General features: G+C 35.6%; 1 protein-coding gene across 1 annotated transcript; it reads right to left on the bottom strand.

The window, feature by feature from the left end:
• Positions 1-9,649: 9,649 nt before the first annotated feature.
• On the bottom strand, positions 9,650-17,600 carry LYSMD3 (LysM domain containing 3). Its single transcript, XM_044657654.1, has 2 exons — positions 17,340-17,600; positions 9,650-10,384 (listed from the first exon to the last, which is right to left on the bottom strand). Exons 1-2 carry the CDS (start codon positions 17,598-17,600, stop codon positions 9,716-9,718), a joined length of 930 nt encoding a protein of 309 aa, XP_044513589.1. The 3' UTR covers positions 9,650-9,715.
• Between the last annotated feature and the right edge of the window lie 3,333 nt (positions 17,601-20,933).

Raw genomic sequence — 20,933 nt, 5'->3', positions numbered from 1 at the left:
CATTAAATACTTTAAAAAGCTTCTTTATGTCTTGAACTATCCAAAAACGAGTAGATTGTCTCCAAAGAACAGGCTGCACCAAATAGAGGTCCACTAACAGAGACTGGATGAACATTTGTTTAGGGCCGGGTCGTGCTAGTTTCTGAGGTCCCTTCCAACTCTGAGATTCTGTGATTTAACAGTAATTCAAATAGAATCAACTTAATCTGTGATTGCATTAGTAGAGGGAATTCCTGAGGGAAGAAACTCCAACCATTGGAGGCTGACATCCTACTCTCAAGTTGTCTAGGGCGCTGAGGTTAAGTGATTTTCCCAGTGTTACCCTGCCTATGTCAGAGGTAGGAACTGAATCTCAGCCTGCTATCTGTCTATACCACACACCGAGTAATGAGGAGAATATACACTTAAATCTTGTTCCTGGATGGATAAGATATATAAACCCACAAATATTTTTGTCATTGTTGTTCCAAGATTCTCTATAGTAAAATATTATTTAATACCTAGAAAATTGTTATGTATAGTTTAAAAAATTAATTAAAAATTAAAAAATTACTGAAGCCCTGCAGATAACTATTTGCCTTTGGGTTGGATCACTTTCCCAATTCTGTTTCCTCCTGCCTTGACTCTGCAGGTTGATTAAGTTAACCTTATGATCAAGGAATCACTCAGGAATGACCTTAATATATTGCTCTTCTGCCTTTTCCCTTTGAAAAAATAAATTTTTTAAGTCTGGACTTTAAATTTATTTCTATATGGACCCTTTGTAATAATGCAGATCAGTAGCCATCTGGCAATTGATGGTATGTAATGAGAGATGAAATGTGAAGCCTGGTCTTCCAGATTCTTGAGGTTGGCTCTACCAACTCTTCCATGCTGCCACTTTTCTTATTAATTCTGCAAGTAGGCTACTAACATAAGAAAAGGAGACAGCAAAACATTTTCAGTTTTGTGGGTGCTTTATTTTTATAAGCTCTTGGCTTTCTAGTTTGAATAAAATATTTTATTTTGGAAAATATGAAGTCAATTCTGATTGAAAGAATGTGGTCAGTTTATTTGAAAAAAACTTTTAAAATTAGCTATGCAGGAAGCTAAAGCAAAACTTTAATTTCCTATTGTATAATGCTCATTTATATGAATTAAAGAAATTCTTGTAATTTTTTTTGTCTAAAAGTTAAATTTTTTTAAAAGCAAAATGACCAAATACTTTATCCACACTAAAATGCTTAATGTATTTTTTGGGAGGAAAAAAATAAATATACATTTAATGTAATAGAGTGGTTCTTGTGGATTTATATCTTTATAGAAGAGGACCATTACATATTAATGTTCCCATTTATATAGTGCTTTAAGGTTTGTAAATCACTTTACATATTTCTCATTTGATCCTCACAATAACCCTATGAGGTAGGTGCTAGTATTTCCTTTTTACATATGAAGAAAGATTAAATGGTCAGAAAGATTAAATGATATGCTCAAGGTCATATGACTAATATAAATGTCCGAGGCAGGATTTGACACCCCCCTCCCATCTTCCAATTCTGTATCTGTTCCACCAAGTTCCATATTTTTTTCATATGGTGTTTTACAATGTTGAAAGGACTTTTACATACAGTGACTCATTTGATCTTCCATATATGTGTGTGTTATGCAGGGCAGGGATTACTCTCATTTTACTGAAGAGAAAGCTAAAACTCAGAGACTTTAAATAATTTCCCCAAGGCCACAGGGCTAGTAACTGGTGGAACAGTTTCTCAACTCATCCTGTGCGTTTTCTTGTTTCTTTTGGTCATTTTCTAGTTCTCTCATCAAAGCCAATTTTGAATAGGACTTTTGCTACTATACTAATATATTATAATACATTGTAAAAATATGCAAAAATTGAACTTTAAAAAGGATGGGTTAAAGGTGAAATAAACTATTTAAAAATAACTTGTAAAACTTTTTATTTAAAGTCAAATCAACATGCATTTATTTAGTACCTATGATGTACAAGGAATACAAAAAAAGATAAAGTCCCTGTTCTCTAGAAGTTCAGAAGCTAATGGGGGAGATGATAGGCAAACAACTATGTATACATAAACTATATACAGGATAAATAGAGATAATCTAAGAGGGAAGGCACTTGAAATAAGGGTGATAGGAAAGGCTTACAGAGGCTGCAATTTCATCTGAGACATGAAGAAAGTAGGGAGGTAGGTGAGAAGGGAGAGAATTTCAGACCTTGGGGACAGCTGTTCATGTAGTATCATTGGCAGGGAGACCAGTGCCACTGGAATATAGAGTACAGTGGGCTGAGTAAGGTGTAAGGAGACTGGAAAAATTGGAAGGTGACAGGTTATGAAAGGCTTTAAAAGTCAGAGAATTAATATAATTTTTAATGAAGGCAATATAATTCATTATTTTTTAAAATCTTGTTTAATCTTTTTTCAAGACTTAAGTTTTAATGGCTTCGTAAATTCAGAAGGTAACTCACAGGGAAGTATAGATCCAAATGAAAGGAGTCCACTTATCAAATCATGATATCCATTTTTCAATACCATTCATTCAATACCATCATGATGACAAGATTCCAGGTTAGGTCTTAACTTACTAATGATGAATGGCCTTTATTTGCTTCTAATTTGACTGATAGGTTAGGGATAGGGTGGGGATCAGGAGTAGGATTTTAGGTTTGAGAGAGTTATGTGATTAGCTAAGCCCACTGGCAACCTCCATGGCCACCTTTTGCATTCTGCTAGCTGCTGCTCTTTGCCTTAAGTCCCAGGACAGGAGCCCTATCTTATTTTCATAGGGGCCTGGAGAAGGGGGTTGGGAAAGAGACAAATAATTTGTGTTTCTGAAGCTGGAGGAATGGGATAGGGAGAGGACCAGGGATGTACAATTTAGTGGGAACACAACCCTATCCTGGAAAAAACAGAGGAAAAAATACTAGTGGAGGCAGGCAGCAGCTACAACTCTATGTTGCTCTCTTAAGAGCTAATATTTTCTTTCTACACACTAGTGGATTATCATGTGCATCCCAGTTTGAAGACCATTGATATAGGGGATACTGTAGTGAAGGGTTTGTCTGGGAGGCACTGTATATATGTCCATTCAAAAGGGAGATTTAATCATGCCTTTTAGGTATTCATTAATGAATGTATATTATGTTGTATATGATGGTTTATTAAAATATAATAAATATACTTCAAGATATAAAATATATAAAGATAATACATTTATATCACTCTAATTTTATAGCTCTATATTTTATAATTTAACATTATTATATATTTATAATCTGATAAATTTATATGATATATATTAAATATGAATATTACCAGGGCCAATTCTGGTCTTTAGACTCAATTATCAGTTTCACACTAATTCTCATTGGAAAGGCAGAAGAAAAAACTGAGAAAGGTGATGTTCTTGCCAGGGAGAAGTGAAGAAATCTAATGTGCTTTGAATGATTGCTATTCAAAAATTTCAAATAAAATTTTTAACCATTTTTATAGGTGTGTGTGTTTTTTAAGGCTGTCCTTTTCCTCTCATTTCTCTGCACTGAACCACCCACCCCACCATTTTCACATAGTATCTAGCAGTGTTGAAGCCCATAGTGTTAGAGGACCTGGGGACAAATGAGACTAGAAACATTATTTTGTACCAGTCATCAAGCTAAGTGCTGGAGATACAAAGAAAGCCAAAAGATGGCCCTCTAATCTCATGGAGCTCACATTCTTATGAGGGAAGACCACACATAAAAGAAGTGTAAAAGAGGGCTGAATGAAATCCTGCAGCTAGGTGGGAAATGAAGAGATGACTGCCCTGGCCATCCTCCCTAAATGGAGCATCTAGGAGGAGCTCTCCCAGGTCCATCTTTCATTTAGCAAGCATTCAGAACAGAATCCACATTCTTTTTGTTGTTGTTCAGTTGTTTCAATCATGTTCAACTTTTCATGACCCCTTGTTTTTTGTTTTTCTTTTTCCCTTTTGGGATTTTCACAAAGATACTGTAGTGGTTTGCCATTTCCAAACTCTAGACTACACTATAACCATATTGTCCACCAAAATAATGCGGATTTAAGAGAATGGTTTACACCGATCTTTCTTTTATCAAAACTATTTTTAAAATAACATTTCTTTTTAAAATTATTCACTCAATTAGTTGCTTATGCTTTTCTGATTGGTCAGAGATTTTCTGAAATTAAATTAGCTCCCCAAACAATAACAATTGTCTTTCTGATACCTGTGTTGTTGTTTATATATAGGAAGCAACTATCTCAAGTTTGGGGAACAACTGAGAAGTATCTATCTTTTTGGTAGAGCAATGATTTCTAACCTTTGCTATTCCAGGCATTCTCAAGTTAACTCAAAGGATATCACTAAAATTCTGAAAAATATTTTAATCTAGCTACTCCCTCCACCTCCAAAAGCACTGTTTACAAATATGTCCCAACTGACATTTTTAGTAGGAAAGTGTCATAAAATCAATTTTTAAATAGGTTATAACAATTTTCAAAAAGTTGGGAACCCACTGGGAGTGTCTCTTACTTACTCTGTACAGTGCTACATACAAGCAGAATCTTAATACTTTTTTAGATACAAAGCATCCAAAGGGGAAGAAAAATCAACAAAAATTCCTGACATCATTACCCCTTCCGTTCTGCTATAAAATAAAGGGATGGGGGTCCTAAGAAGTAAGTAGCTGCCAACCCATATATCTACTTTCTGATCTTTATAAAAAATTTTACAAGAATTTATAAATGTATCTAAGCTTTCCTTTAGATAAGGACATCAGAACAGAACAAGATTTGCCAGCAATATCATACAATAGACCACATCTTTTCTATTACACAATTGAAAGTTGTAGTTAATACAAGAAAGTGTCTTTCAAGGAAGCATTCTGTAAGATCCATTGAAAGTTATGATGAAACCTTGGAGTCATTAATATTACAAGGTACAAAATTGAGAAGTTATATTCACCACTAGGCTCTTCACTGTTGTTATAGAGGAGAATCAGCTCATTGTCCAAGATAAACAGGCATTCCCTAGTGGTGGTAAGGTCCTCTAGACAACTGCAGAAGAAATTGTGTTGATTGCAATCAGGTTAAAGTCCTACAGTGGCTCCTAAATAAGATTCATAATCACTTTAGAGTTTGGCATAAACTATCCACTGAAGAAAAACTGAGTAGATGAAGAATGTTTATGGACAAAGAAGCCATTGAATAAATAATGTACTTTATCCATATCCATCAGAAACAAAAGCATCCAGTATGTTTCAGGGGTCATGTATCTATGTCATGGGACATTACAGTCTTTATAGAATTAAAATTGAAGACTGATAAAAGATCAACTGGGGAGTTTTATAGTGTGAGTCGACTACAATATATTACAAAAATAGGGATTGCAATAAGGGATTATTATGTTCCTACTGTATGCCAAAACACTGTTAAGTGCTGGAGATATAAGTACAAAAGAGACTTTCCCTGTCCTCAAGCTTTCTATTGGAGAGTGCCATGAAAAAGAAACCTTCAAAGAAACGTATAATCAAAAATATTTCTGATTGTGGGTTGAAAGCTAAGACTTTGTGCTCCACCAGAATCCTTATAGGGTCGAAAGAAATCAAGGAAGCCTCCTGGGATGATAGGTTCCCTAGAGGGGTCTGGGCAAAAATCATAGGATGGGCAGGTATGGATTGTGCTGTTCTGTTGAAAGGAATATTAATATGATCAAATCATTTGTGCATTTGAGTAGGAAAAAAAAAAGACGCAAAGGGCATTTTCTTTTGCTTGTTAGAATTATTTTGGCATTGACTATGACTGGGACTTGAATATACAAGTTTTTAATGCATATATTTCAGATCAAAAACTGAATTTCTATGTTTTAATGTGATGAAACATGTAGACATTAGACAATTTTGTCGTGTACCAGAATTGGTATCTCAGTGGGATTTAAGAGGCTATGTGAAAAGTTTTTAATCAGAGGAGTTCAAATTGTGGCTTTTGCTACTTAATGCTGGCACATTTCTTTGGTCTTCTATAAAATGAGGGAGTTAGTCAAAATGACTGTTAACATCCTTTCCAGGTGAAAATCTGAATTAGGGCTCTTGGTGTACTATGCTGTCATTTAATTAGCTGTCAGTTGTCTCACTGAAGTAGTTCATCCACAGAAATTATAGCCACCCAGATTCTGTATGCCCATTTCTGGTTCAAAGTATTTCCTACAAATGATATAGTTTTTGGTTTAATAACACCCTTTAAATGAAGTAAATCTGAACTGGTCTGCTCCTCAAACTCTTAGCTTGAATCTAACAAAAATGGTACATCAATTCAAACTATTGTTTGAATATGGAGAGTGGAAAGTAGAGTTTGGCTTTCTTCATTAAATTCACCAGCTTCCATTTTAGGTTGGATAATAAAATAGAAACTTTATTATGTTTTACACTTAGACATCTGAAGATATGAAAAGTTTAAGTGGCAAAGATCTTAAAGCCACCATTTAAAAAACTTACATGCTAACACATAGTTCTACAATTATTACATTTTGCATTTGTATAAAATATATTTTATAAGATTTACAGCATTATTGTGCATAAAATACTTAAATAAAGCATTCAGGTATTTCTATTTATGAACTAACAGTGCAATATGCACATACTTGGAAGAAAAATACTGATTCCTGAGCAAGTGTTCAAAACATAAAACATGATTCTCAGCATGGTGCACCATTTAAATACATTTTGTTTAACTCTGGTTCAACCTTTAACATTTCTTTGTACTGTATTCTTTTTTCATTATATTTGCAAACTTCTCACTATTTTTACTTCATATTATTCCCTAGTTAAATAATTTTCATAAGTATCAGGAAAAGGACTAAATCATTGTTTAGTAAGTCATTTAAATAATTCCACAATCTGACTCAAGCAGATTTTTAAAACAAATTGCCTAGAGAAATTAGTTTAGTATTCAAAACTAATTTACCTTATTCATATAGAAGGCAGAGATTTTATAATTTACTAACACATTATCTATGAAAATACATGTTTTTAAAAGAATGAGGCCCATGTTTTACCTTGGAGTGGTTAAAATTGCAATTATATCTTTAAACACAAGTACAAAATATTTTTATTTATAACCAAACATTTCCAAGGGAACCAAGTATATTTTTCCAATTGTACCTTTGTCAATTACATGCTAATATAAAGTATGCCAATTAAATCTGAAAACTTATCAGAATAAGAGTTCAATATACATTTAACCTTAAAGCCCATTTCCAAAACCTACATTTAGAAAACAAAAAGGATGTCCCCATTGAGAAAATTAGATAAAGCAGCTTTCACATACCATTATCATGATGCTCCTAAGCACATCAACAAACTGAAAATTTATTTGATATTTGATTATTAACTACTAAAATTGTATTTCTTTGCTAAGTTTAACCATATTCTCTCTCAGCTATTGTATTTAAAGATTCAAATTTGTATTCCAGAGCTATATGGTGATAGGTAAATGAGGGAGAACTACTTAGCAATCAAGAGGATATATTTTATGTTCACATTTACCACCAAAAATAACATTCTATAGAGCAGAAGTGGTTCTTATATCTAGGCAGGTTCCATGTTTAAAATAAAAGTAACATACTTTTATTACACCCCTATTATAATTTCAAAGTAGCACCAGTAAAAGGCAATTATTGATACTTTTCAGCTTACCCATCTAATTAACAGTATAAATTCTTCACATAATTTGAGTTTTACTATTTGTAAATTTCATTCCCCTCAAAATTTACACTTTTTCAGTAGGCTTACTAAAAAGCATTGTACACACAACCTAAAGTTAACACTGACTAAGGATTAGAAAGACTGCATTCCTCTCTTCAAAAATTAAGATTTTTTTTTAGGATGGATGTTCACATAATTTAGGTGGCTTCATGAATGTTGCTCATTTCTCAGGCTGTTTTTATAGGGATGAGTAGATGTATTTACTAGTAAAACATTCTGGCAAATGTGTAATATATGAAAGGGCTCAGTGTTGTTTTCCTTCTATCTTTATGATGCTTTGCTTCTAAGAGAAAAAGACACTCTTATCTTGGGTGTAGGTTACTCATTTGCCATATTATTCACTAAATAGTCTTAAGATACAAAATGATTGCTCCTCAAGTTCAAACATCAGACACTAGGAAATAATGCCCAGAAAATGAGGCAATATCATATACCTAAAATACACAAAAAATTTAAATTACACATTTAAGAAAGGCAAGTCAGACTTCATCAACCTATCTTCTATGGCAGCACCACTTTTGTGTTTTATAAATATAGTCAATCAGTAGGCAAGTGCTTGTTTAGCCAGATTACTATGAAGTTAAGGCATGACAGGTAACGTGGTCATCTACCTCGGAAGACAAATATATATCCATCTAGCCCTAGCAAAAAATCCCTAGCCAATTCCTCCTCTCTAGTCCTCATGATATACTGTGGTTTAGAAAGAAAACAACTCTTTTTCACTCACTTTCTACTTCAATCATTCCCTTGGAAGATAGAGGGTGAGGGATCAATAAAAGAAATAAGAACTATATCTTTTTTACCTACCAAAGCAAATGACCCTGTTTACAATTTTTTCTTAGTGAACCATTTTTTGGCAATTCACATTAGACAAAAAAGACAACAGATAACATAGGTGTTACCCATTATATTGTGCTTGGTTAACTGAAAGTTAAAATCAGTTTATGCTACACATACAATAGAAGCATCAATTCTATTGAAAGGGAAGTCTAGGACACTGAAGTATAAGTTTGATTCTAAAAAGTACATAACTCTCATAGTAATACTAACATTTAATTAAGGCAATCAATTTAATTAAGGCATGTTGCTGCATGTATGGAACTGCAACAATTCATCAGAGGGCATTAAGAATTTTTCCCCAAATAATGCATTTGTACTTGTGTAGCACATTTCTTCAAAGAACTACAAATGTTCAGAAGTCTTAAGTATATTTTGCTATAAAACAAAACATAGACATAGCAATTAAGATATGTCCAAAAAATTAAGCAAATTAAGCATCTCAGATCCTCTGATTTACTCCAATATTCTAATTAGTCAATGATACCACTTATCAACTTGAAAGTCCTATCTCCTCTTGCCAAAATTATACCTTCCTTTCTGATTTTGTTACTTTTGTATTCATGCTGAATTATAAGTGATAAAAAACTGTGTAGCATCATATTCATAATGTGCCATCACAAATACTTTTAGAATCAAACAGGTGTTTTCTCGACTAAACATTTTGAGCTACGAGATAATATTCTTATCTCGCAGTAGTAAAATAATTTTTTTCAGTGGCATACATCCAGTGCTACTATACACATTGCTGAATAACTTTAACATTAATACCTTAAACAAAAAAAAAAAAGATTTTTTCTTAAAAAAATACACTTCAAGGCTATGTTTAAATAAGAGGGTGCAAAATTTTCTAGAGAAATTTCTATGTATTAATATTCACTTCTGCAGTGCCACAATAGAAACTTTGACTTAAACCGTTCAAAATATAAAGAAGGTAGGTAAGCCTAATTTTCATATAGAATTGACTTGCAAATGGCTCAAAACAAAAAGTCTCTGGAAAAAAAACATTTTCAATAAACCAAAATACTGCCCGGGAGTGGTAAATAATGGATATAACTGATTTTCTGCATTCCAGATACATTTGTAGTTATAAACATTATAATTCAGAACTGAATGCTATGTTATATGCCATGTTTTAGAAGGAGACTGAGAATTCTGTTTTTGAAGTTTGTAATCATCTTGTTGTCCAACATTTGTTCCTTTTGTTGGAATTACTCCATTCTCTATTTCTCTCTGCTGTGATGGAGCTGTGACTCCTGAGTGCAAATGGGAGGAATCCACTGTGGAATGGTGACTAACATCTACTTTAACTAAAACTTCATAATACAGCAAGTAAAATACTGGAGTTATTATGCCTACTATCAACATTATCACAACAGCTGTCCACCAGCCTATTCCCCAATCTGCTCCGTAATAGGGATCCTTATGTCTAATGTTTTTACTATCAGGTTCAAAACACAGCTCTTGTTTTGCTAAAGCAGAAACCACTTCATCGAGGTTCTCTCTTTTTGTGTCTGTACATTTTACTATTTGTTCTATGTCTTTGTCCACTTCTTTTAAGAAACTCCCAGCAGTCTCATTTGAAACTGGAAGATCCAAGTTGGGGGATATCTCTTGTAGTTCTGGAGTACACTGGACAGCTGAAGGACGTGAAGTCTGTCGTCCTTTGGGAGAGTAATGTGTTTCAGTCAGTACGCTAAACCTTTTCACTGGAATTTTAATAGACCTAAGTGCAAAAAAGTCTTGATCGCTGATGAGATTATTAACCCTCTTGATATCTGCTACCTGTTAAAAAAAATTGTTAAAACAAGGGTCAATGGAATTCAAAATCAGAAGAGAGGAAAAAGTTTCAGTGACCTTCACTAGTCTCCAACTTTTTACTGAAAACAAGTCAAAGTTGTTCCTCCAGTTTCTCACAGAATTTTGCCTCAACTTCTCTCAGTGCCTTGTCCACATGTCCTTTTGTGAGCTCCTTGAGAATAGTGTTTGTCCTGTTTTGTCCTTATATTCCCATCACCAAGGTACAATTTAGTAAGAGTTTGTTAAATGAACCAAATGCCGGTCTTATATGAAATATCTTCATCCAGGGGATCAGGCTGTGTGAGACATGAAAAGTGTACTGACTTTGGTGTGCCAAGAGGCCTGAACTGAGCTAAAGCTGCTAGCTATGAGACATAGGGAAGTCACTGAACTTGTCTGAAACAGTTTCCTCATTTGTAAAAAAGAAATAATGCTACTATTATCTACCCTACATGACTGATGTGGAAGAAACATTTTATAAGTCCCACAACACAAGTTTGGTCATAAGGGCCTTCTGAAAACAAACTATCTTGTGATGTTCTCCTTCGATAAGCTCCCCTTCATTGGATCAGTAATTCTTTTTTTTTTTAATTTAAGAGTATTTTTCCATGGTTACATGATTCATGTTCTTTCCCTCTCTCCCTCCCCTCCTGGAGCCAACGAGTGATTCCACTGGGTTTTACATGTATCATTGTTCAAAATCTATTTCCATATTATTCATATTTGCAATAGTGATCATTTAGAGTCTACATCCCCAATCACATCCCCATCAAACCATGTGATAGATCATGTTTTTCTTCCGCTTTTCTACTCCCACAGTTCTTTCTCTGGATGTGGATAGGGTTCTTTCTCAGAAGTCCCTCAGAATGAATCAATAATTCTTGCACATTTTGATTCCCCACTAGACTCAGTTACTTCCTAGCTCCATCTCAGTAGCTCTGGGGTCATTTCAGCTTGAACCTGAAACTCTCTGTGGACTCTGGACTCCTTGCCTTCTTCTCCAACTTTGGATCATCTACAGAATCCACTATCTCTGTTGTTATACTCTAAGCTAATGATAAACTATGGACTAGTTTACCACTAACATGACCTTTAAAACGCCACTACTAAATCATTCTAATCTTTTCAACCAACCATTAAACCCAATAGGAATTTTGTGTTACTCGAAAAAAATAGTTACTGACTACACTTTTGATTGTGCGCCCCTGTCAATAAACAATTTTTTCCCTTGACATTCACTCCCCATATGTATAAATTTACCCATATTACTATACTAACAATTATAGACATTTTATATTAAAATTAAAATGTAAAAAGGATGAGATAAAGTTGAAATAATATTCAATCTTAGAGTCACTGAGTTTAATGAGTAGGGGAATGATGGTTTTAAGAAAATCATTTGGCAGCTATGAAAAGGGTGGATTAGACGGAAGAGATTTGAGGCAACAAGGCAAATTAGCAGGCCACTATGATAGTTCAGGAAAGAAGTGATAAAAGTACTGAATTAGGGTGATGGCTATAAGAGAAGGGAGAAAGGAGCAGGTGCAAAATAAGTTGTGGAGGAAGTGATAAGATTTCATGGTAGGGCTGGGAATGTGAGAAGCTGAAGGCAAAGTCAAGGTTGTAAACCAGGATGACTAGAAGGATGATGATGCCCTCAATAGCAAAAGAAAGTTTGATGAGGGGTGTGTTTCCAAGGAAAAATTATGTAAAGTGGCTTGCAGATTGAAACTCATCCAAAGAATGAGCATGCTTGTACCTTCTGGGTGACTACACTGTCCCACCCAAAAAGGAGGGTTCTGATGTGCCTAAACTACAGAGTGCTAGGGTAAGTACTCCAGGGAAGGGAGAGTTCACAAAGACCTGCAGAGCTGCTGGTGTTGCTAGCTAGACTATAATTAAGGTATAATTACCCTGATGTGCCAACACCCATCATAGCAGCACTGAGATTGGGAGCTTGCAAAATGGGAAGAGGAAGGCAGAGTGGGTAAGTATTGGGGGGGAGGAGGATAAGGCTAGATGTGATTGTGCTAGAGAAAATCCCCACAACAGATGAGCTATGGAGGGGAGGGTGATGTGCTACCCATCTTCCCATTTCCCTAATAGTTATTCACACATTCCTAAGGGTCAGGCCATGATTACCACATTAAAGACCACTGATCTTTTCAATGGTAGGACAAAAATCAACTTTCCTGCCCTAAGATTATCCTCTGCTGAATCTGAGAGTCAATCAATCAACCAAAAACAGTTAGCAAGTATATCCTTTGTGCATGGCACAGTGCTAGAGGCTCGTGGGGATGTGTGGAGAGGACAATACAAAGGATAAAATAATAATTCCTACTTAAAAGGAACTTACATCCAAATAGGAGATAAGTATACCCATAAAGTGCATATAGCAAAAAGTAAAAAAACACAAGTAAATTAAAAGTATTTAAAATATAAGTTAGTTTGAGAGGGAGGACAGTAAGAAGATCAAGACAGCTTTCACACAGAAGATGGTGATGAGCTTGTCTTAAAGAAAGAAGAGATTCTATAAGATGGCAATAAGGAGTATATACCAGCTACATGGAATGGCCAGTACAAAGACAGGGAGAGAAAGTGTTGTGCATGAGGAAGAGAGAAAAGGTTTTAGAGCAAGGTTGTGAATACAGAGTTTTATTTAGAGGCAATAAAAACCAACTAGAGTTGGAATGACTAGGAGAGTTGCATGGTCAGATTTATGCTTCCAGAAGAATCATTTTGGACAGTGTATAGAATGGGCTGGAGAAAGGAAAAAATTTCAGGCAGTGACCAACTGGGAAGCCACTGAAATCATCTAGGGATGAGATGATGGGAACCTAAACTAAAGTAGTAGCTATATGAATCACAAGAAAGGTTCAGATATGAGAAACTTAGGGCAGAAATGGCTTGAGTAGACAAATGATGGGATATGTGGGGTGAAGGAGTCATCAGGATGATAAAACTGGAAGGATGATGGTGCCTTTGAAAGGAACAAGAAGATCAAAAGATGAGAGGGAATAGGGCAGTGATAGGGAACCTTTAACAGATGGAGTGCTAGACCCTACTCCCCCCACCCCAGACCAAGTCTCATATCCCCTCCCCCCACCAGAGAGAAGGGTGCTCCCTGCCCCACCTTACTCCACCCAGGGGAGGGAGGAAGCCTTCCCATTGGACTGCTGGTTTTAGTCAGGCTTGGGGAGAGGGAGAGATGAGGGACACGAGCATTCTACTCTGCTCCCCTCTAGTTAAGTGAGCTATAATATCCTCAAACCTAGGGGAAAAAAAGCAAAAAACAAAAACGAAAACCCCAGCTTACTGGAAAACCCTTTATTTATAGGAAAATACAAGCCTTTGGTTAAATGACATCATCCTGACACATTTATCCCATCCTGTTCCAGCCTTCCTGAAGCTGGTATCCTCCAAATTAATGTTTTTAGGTCAAGGGTTGAAGTCAGGTTTTAATCTGGATGCAGGGCTGATTGCTACCTCTGACAAGCAGGTTGTCCAGAGCTTCTAGCCCACCTTTACTCCCTCAGGCACCCCTTTGAATGCAAATTGAACAGGCTAGTAAGAAGTGAGGGGAAGAAGAATGCAAATTAATCCCAAATTTGCTGGTAAAAGAAATTAGGGAAGGGAACTGTAGAACTCGGAAGAGGCTATTAGCCTAACCTCAGGTTCATAAAACATATTCCTATATCACTAGACTGTAGTTTTGAAAATTTTAAATGCACAAACTCAAAAGACACATCCCCAAAATACTATGTACAGTAAAGACACTGGTTGCTTCTGATAGTAAAGACATCAGTTGTTTCTGTCTCACTCAGGCCAAAGGTAATTAAGAGGCCACTGCATTCTGAATGAGGTGGGCAATCTTGTCCTGAAAGGGATGCTGTCTTGAAGAGACCTGCTTACTAACTCCTTCTGAGGAGTGGGGAGGGGAGCAGCCCAGCTCCACAGGTATGGGTATACTGAGTCTTTGGCATATGTGCCCACCATAGGTTTGCTATCATGGGTATAAGGGGGAAACAATCAATTCTGTCTGAACACACTGAGTTTGAGATGTCTTTGAGGTATTAAGTTTAAAATTTCCAAAAGGCAATTTGGTGTTCCCTGGGTTATTAATCAAGTTAAGGAGAGAAAATGGGATATGAGATCCATTTGCATAAGAATAAGTTAGCCAAATGGAGTTGATATGGTTTTGAGAAAAAGTATAGAGACAGGTTGAGGACATGAGGTGGATAAAGATCCAGCAAAGTAGAATGAAAACAAGCAATCAGACGTTTAGGGGAACTAGGAAAAAATAATGTCCCAAAAGCCCCAAGGGGAGAAAATATTTAGAAGAGGGTGGCTCAATAATGCTAAAGGCAGCTGATGGATCAAAAAAGAAGAGGTCAAAGAAGCCATCAGATTTGACAATTAAGAGACCACTGGTAACATTTTAGAGAGCAATTTTGACTCAGTGATGAGGTCAAAAGCTGGACTGCAAAAGATTAAGGAGTGAAAGATAGGAAAGTGGAGGAATGGACTAGAGAAAGTTGTTCAAAGAGTTTGGCTGAGAAAGGGTGGTGAGAGATAAGAAGATGGTTTAAGGAGAAGGTATGATACAAGGAAGTTTTTAAAAGAAGGGGGAAGGCTTGAGCATGTCTGAAGTTAGTAGTAAAAGAAACAGTAGACAGGGAGAGGTTGAAGATTTTAGTGAGAAAGGGGATAATTAAGGATGCTATCCGCTGGAAAAGATGCCAGGGGATGGGATCAAGTGCATATTCAGGGGGACTGGACTTGGAAAGGAAAAGGGCCACACTGTGTGGGAAAGGAGGAGATGATGAGAGATCAGATTAAGGAGATTTGAAAAGGAAGAACACTCGAAAAAAGGAAACTCATAAAGTGGCCTTTATGAGTACTGACATACAAAACTCTCAGGCTAGACAACTCACTTAGGCTACAAGTGACAAAGTTAGAGGCTCAACTTCTCTAAATGACTGTCTCATGTCACATTATATCAGACCAATGAATAATAGCACCTTTTCTCTGATATCTACTAAGAAGAACCAGAGTGATACTGTAACTCTATCATATATGAATACTTAATCATTTCATACACTACCAATTTATTTCCCACATTTGTCCTTAATTCTATACTACTAATACTTTCAGTTCTAATTACTTCTCATCTGAAATATTTCAAATGTCTATTTGGACACTCTAACTTCAATAAAACTTCTCACCTGTATATATCTGCTATCACGTTTTCTTTATTCTACATCTCTGGTTAAAACCCTGTTTTCGTGATGAATTGAATTTTTCTCCTTTTCCAAAAAGCCCTTCATCAAGATAAATCTTTCCCTCTTTATAACTGAAATTTTTTATTGAATTCATCCATGAATACTAACTTGTCTGCTTATCACATTCCCAGCTGGAAACTTTCTCCAAACCAATTCCATATGCCTAAAATACTCATACTTTCTTAGACCACCATATTGTCTAAGTAATTCAAAACCTAACTGAAGTATCTCCTTCTCCATGAAACTGTCCTGAGGTACCAAAGAAGAGCCAATAGTTTTCTCAAACAAAGCTATTACATTTGATGGCCTGATTTCCATCCCAATTAATGAATCACATTTGCTCCTTGTTCCTAGAAATCATTTTGTTCTTGGCTTGTCCAGGAAGCAAATGTAAAAAAAAAAAAAAAAAAAAAAAAAGCCAAATCTGCTAATTTTTGTAGTAAGGAAGAATAATTAGTATATATAAAAATTATCTTTATACTTCCATTTCAAAAGTTAAATTTAAGCCAGACTTTGATGTCTTCTGGTATTAAATGCAGAAAGAGTTAAACCTCAAATTTCCTTGTACAAATACAAAATAGCTTCATTCATTAATGGTCATTAATGGCCAGCAATCAAATTACAACCAATTAGCTTTTAAAAGCAAAAATAAGAAAAAATGTTTACAATTTGAACAGATTACTTCAATAACTTCTAATTTCATATTACTGTAAATTTTTATACTGTTTAAATGTTTTGACTGTCATGCTATTTCCACATACTTATTAATATTATTTAATTATTTACATTATACACTTGTAATAATAGATGCATATAATTCTTCCTAAAATTATTTAATAAATTGTTTTTGATAATGATAGATCATATTTCACCTTCCTAATATGATTATTATCTTGAAACAGTCTAATGTTAGGTTTACAGGCTTATAAAATCATAAATCTAGAGTTAGAAGGAACCTCAGAAATCATCTAGTCCAATGCCTAAAAATATCAGTTTGGAAGGACTGTTACTCATTCAAAAAAAAAAAGATTTATCAAGTTCCTATTCCATGTACAATCATGTTAATTGCTGGAGGAAACAGCTAAATTACTTAAAGCCTGAGTCTAACTTCATCAAACTGGGATATTTTCCTTGTGATAAAGTATGTTCAGATCACTAATTTTCATATCTTAGATATACTTGTTTTATGTTTATAGCTGAACTTTGCAAAATCTTTGTAATGGTACTTTGTTTAGGATTTATAGAATAAATTTGGAATGTAGTATCATAATGGACTTTATCTACATCAGTACCATCAAAAAGGCAATATAAATTATACACACTGTGTGCTAAGTACTTGGGGGAGAGGGAGGGTGAGAAAGAGAGAGAGAGAGATTTTCTCTATTTGCTATCCAAGATGAACACTTTTATAAGCTTAAAAAGGGTTTAAATATTCTAACAGGTACATATTTAGCCATCAATACTGAAACTTTAAATAAAGTCTACAATCTTTACAAGTCTATATGTAGAAGCTTTCTGAGAATTTTATATACTTAATTCTTTTTTTCTTACAGAGAGAAAATAAGAAATAGAGGGAAAAGGAGAAATAAGGTAAAAGGAATTTCAGTTTGGCTGTTATAAATCTTTTTTTTTTGGACAACTAAAGAAAAAAGACTTACCGAACAACAGTACTGAAGGGCTATTGCATTTAAAGTATCACCTTCTTGTATATCTTTTGTTAATAATACAATATCATCTAATCTCTCTCTTGATGTACTTCTTCTGACTTTCTCTCTTCCTCTTGGTCGAAGTTCATATACTTCAGCATCATCTTCAAAGATATCAGTGTCTGTATTACTTCCAAATGAATATATTTGGTTGCTCACCACAGATTGAGTTATTGGAAACTGAAAATTTCGAGTCTGATTCCTCCCTGCCATAACCTTGAACTCTATAGAAGAAAAATGAGAAAACTTGTGAAAAATGGTTTGAGTCAAAGCTTAAAGCAAAAACCAGTCAGTTTTTTCTACCAGCAGCTTATTTTCAAAGCTATTAAAATCATTTTTATTATGTATATGTATATATAATCCATATATAAACTTAAATTTTCTAAGTAATAAAATACATTTTAGCAATTTGGAGGATAAGAATAATAATCTACCAACTGTATGTAGTGTGTTTGGGGGTGGGGTAGAAAATGTTTAAACAAAGACAAGTCTCTAAGGAATAATTTGAAAGTCAAAGAACTAATCTTCTCCTTAGAGGTTATGAGAAGCTTGTCCTGGGTACCAGATAATTAGGTGTCTTTGTTGGCACTATATTAAAGAAATGGAATGTTGACAGTGATAGAACAGTTCTGTATTGTGAAGAATTTTAAGTATATATATATGCTGTGCCTGTGACCTAAACTTCTGGCTGGGACTACTATATCCAAGTTCCTTGGTGTGTGAAAAGCAACTTGCGCAAATTTCTATATTCAATAAGAGAATAATCTTCTTACAATAGATCTTAGTGTACAATAGCTGCCTTTTTTCTGAATCAGAATATTATTTTGTTCATCACTGTATTTTTTAAGGGCTCTTAACTGCACCTCTCCATTTGTAGGATAAAGTCTAAGCAACCAATGTTGTAATGTAGGCCAAATAGTGTGTTTCTACTATAAGAGTACTCTAGTGGCCTAAAATCAATATTTATTAACAAATGTAAAAATGCCAACAAATATTATCGACTGATAGGTGACCTAAGACAAAAACAAATTAATGTAAAATTGACCTTTGGTTCCAGAAAGTAAGTCACTAATAATAAAACAAATCTTTCTAAAGTTGAGTCATGGAAAAGAATGAAGTCTTGACCGAGTATTAACATTCTGCATTGCAATTTCTTTATGAAATATTTCACATGAGGAACATTGTTCTTTAAATACTCTTTTACTCACTTCAAAAGAATATCAATGCAATTTTATATTTGAATTAAAAGAAATCTTAAAATAAAGCTTTGTTTTGTTTGTTTTGGTCACTGTTATCATTTACTAAAAACTAAGCATAAGTCATATGAGTCATATAGCATGAGATACTACTAAAATTAAAGCAGTAGATTAAATGCTCAAAGTTCAGTTAAACAAACAGCAGAAACCCATCTCTATGCTGTTGTTGGTTTTTGTTTTTTTTTTCCATTTTTCATGAGATTTCAACTGCCAGGACGATGCATATGGTTGATTCCTGAATGTATTTTGAGAATGAAGATTTACTTTTTAAAGTCTAAGCTTAGATGAATGTACTACTACTTTGACTCAACGATATAACTTTTCCTTAAAGGGAAAGGTATTTTCTTAAGTGTCATTTAAATTGGCCAAGTATTTCCCTGGCTTTGTATAATACCCCCCATTTCTACTGTATACTTCTCAAATACAAATTTGATTATTTTAAAAAAGAGAAAAGAAAAGAAATATTCCTAAGTAGTCTGAAAATCACTCTGTGATCAAACTTTCAAGAATACTGAGTTGGATAAAACTGAAGATATATTAATAATGAGCTATTCTGTTAAGTTCAAGTGCTGTTTACATAGTATATTGTTAAATCCTTATCACAATAATTAAGCCTTAAAATTCTGATAGTTTTCATTCTAAAGAGAGACAATACCATATAAAAGACCTCAATAAAATTTCAAGTTTTAAATCTAAAAAAAAGTTTTAAGTTTTTTCTAAGTTACAACAAAAGTAAAAAAATCAATTTAATTCTCAAAAGTACTTGAAATGCAATCCAATTCAACTACCAGTTAGTAAGCCCTAACAGAGCACTATGGGTTTGGGGGAATACAAAGAAACAAATGAAACAATCCCTCTAGGGAGGGGTTTACCCTAGATTTAGATGGGTAACAGAAACTGTATTGCCCTCCATTATGTTACAGCTAGTTTATTAATAGAGCTAATTGTGAAGCCAGATAATCCAATGTGAAATTGCAAAGCTTCACTTTAGTCAAGAATTCCAACCTCCTCCCAGTGAATATTTTACCTCAGAATTTGATCATCAACTTCTAAAGAACCAGGAGTTTATCCAGTAGAAAAGGAAAAGTGGGAATCTGGCCTATGTAGATTATTTTCTGGGCCAACTATTTAAAACAAAGGTCAGAAATATGATCACCCCAGTCATCTGGTAAAAGAACAAGAGTAAAAAAAAAAAAAACCCCACCTCCTTTCTTCATAAAATCTCCACTGCCCACACATTTTTTTGGTTCTTTTAAGACAATTCCGAACTCCAGAGAGATTTTATAGATCAGCTACAGGCGACTGTCCCTAGCGGAGCTAAGGAGACAAGTACTCACCTTAACAGGGTCGTGCAGTCAATTATTAATTTAAAACACCCTTGTCCTACACAAGAACCGAGGGTGCGGTCGCCTGACCCTGCATAACAAGGTCCAATCAAAGAGGACACTGGGCTTGTGCCCCAATGGGGCTAGAACGGCGACACCAAGATGATCTCCAGGGAATGGATCGGTGTTCTGTTTGGTTCATTTCGTGCTGGTCCCCTCCCTGCCTACCCTTCTTTATGCCACTACCTCCTGGTTACCTGCAGGGACTTAGTCTGGGGTGTGCGTGCGTCCACTCCAAAGGACTTGTGGTCTCATCGATGTGGATGGTCCCTCCAACGAGGCAGATCACAATCCATTCACACCTGCCCGTCTGAGTCTTCTGTCCAGCTCACGACTTTTAAACGTCACACCGGATAGCTTGAACAGTGGGCAGAAGAAATACAATAAATAATTTATTTCGTGTCCACAGAACGCATCTGTCTTCCTCCCTAGGGAAGGGATGTGGGGGAGGAAGGGATGTGCTTGCCGGCCCTATCCCGTACACCTGTAGCAGGGCCCGTGGAGGGGGTCCCCTTGGAACAGCAGCTTCTCTTCCTCTAAGGAAGCTGCAGACCGAGCTGGGGAAAGGTATGGGGGGGGGGGTCCTCTCTTTCCCACCACCCCCACCGCCATTTTTACCTTTCCCACAAGCGGGGTGGGCGGCGGAAGCCGCAGCGGATCCCATCAAGTTCATGGCCAAGGCTCCCAGCGGCAGCCTTAGCTACCTCCTCCTCCGCCTCCTCAGCAGAACCACTAGTGACCTCCCTCCCTTCTGCACGGACCTGCCCAGTTGCCCCTACCCAGGCCGCTGCCGCCAGTGCCGCCACGTCCGCAAACCTGCTGTACGTCATCACGTCAGACCGCGGAGGTGGGAAGGGGCGGGGGAGGAAAGCGAGGGGGTTGAGAGGGCGGGAGGATTGACGGGG

Source organism: Gracilinanus agilis, chromosome 1 (assembly GCF_016433145.1).
Source record: "Gracilinanus agilis isolate LMUSP501 chromosome 1, AgileGrace, whole genome shotgun sequence".
NCBI lineage: Eukaryota > Metazoa > Chordata > Mammalia > Didelphimorphia > Didelphidae > Gracilinanus > Gracilinanus agilis.
This window is presented reverse-complemented; position numbering and strand designations above follow the sequence as displayed.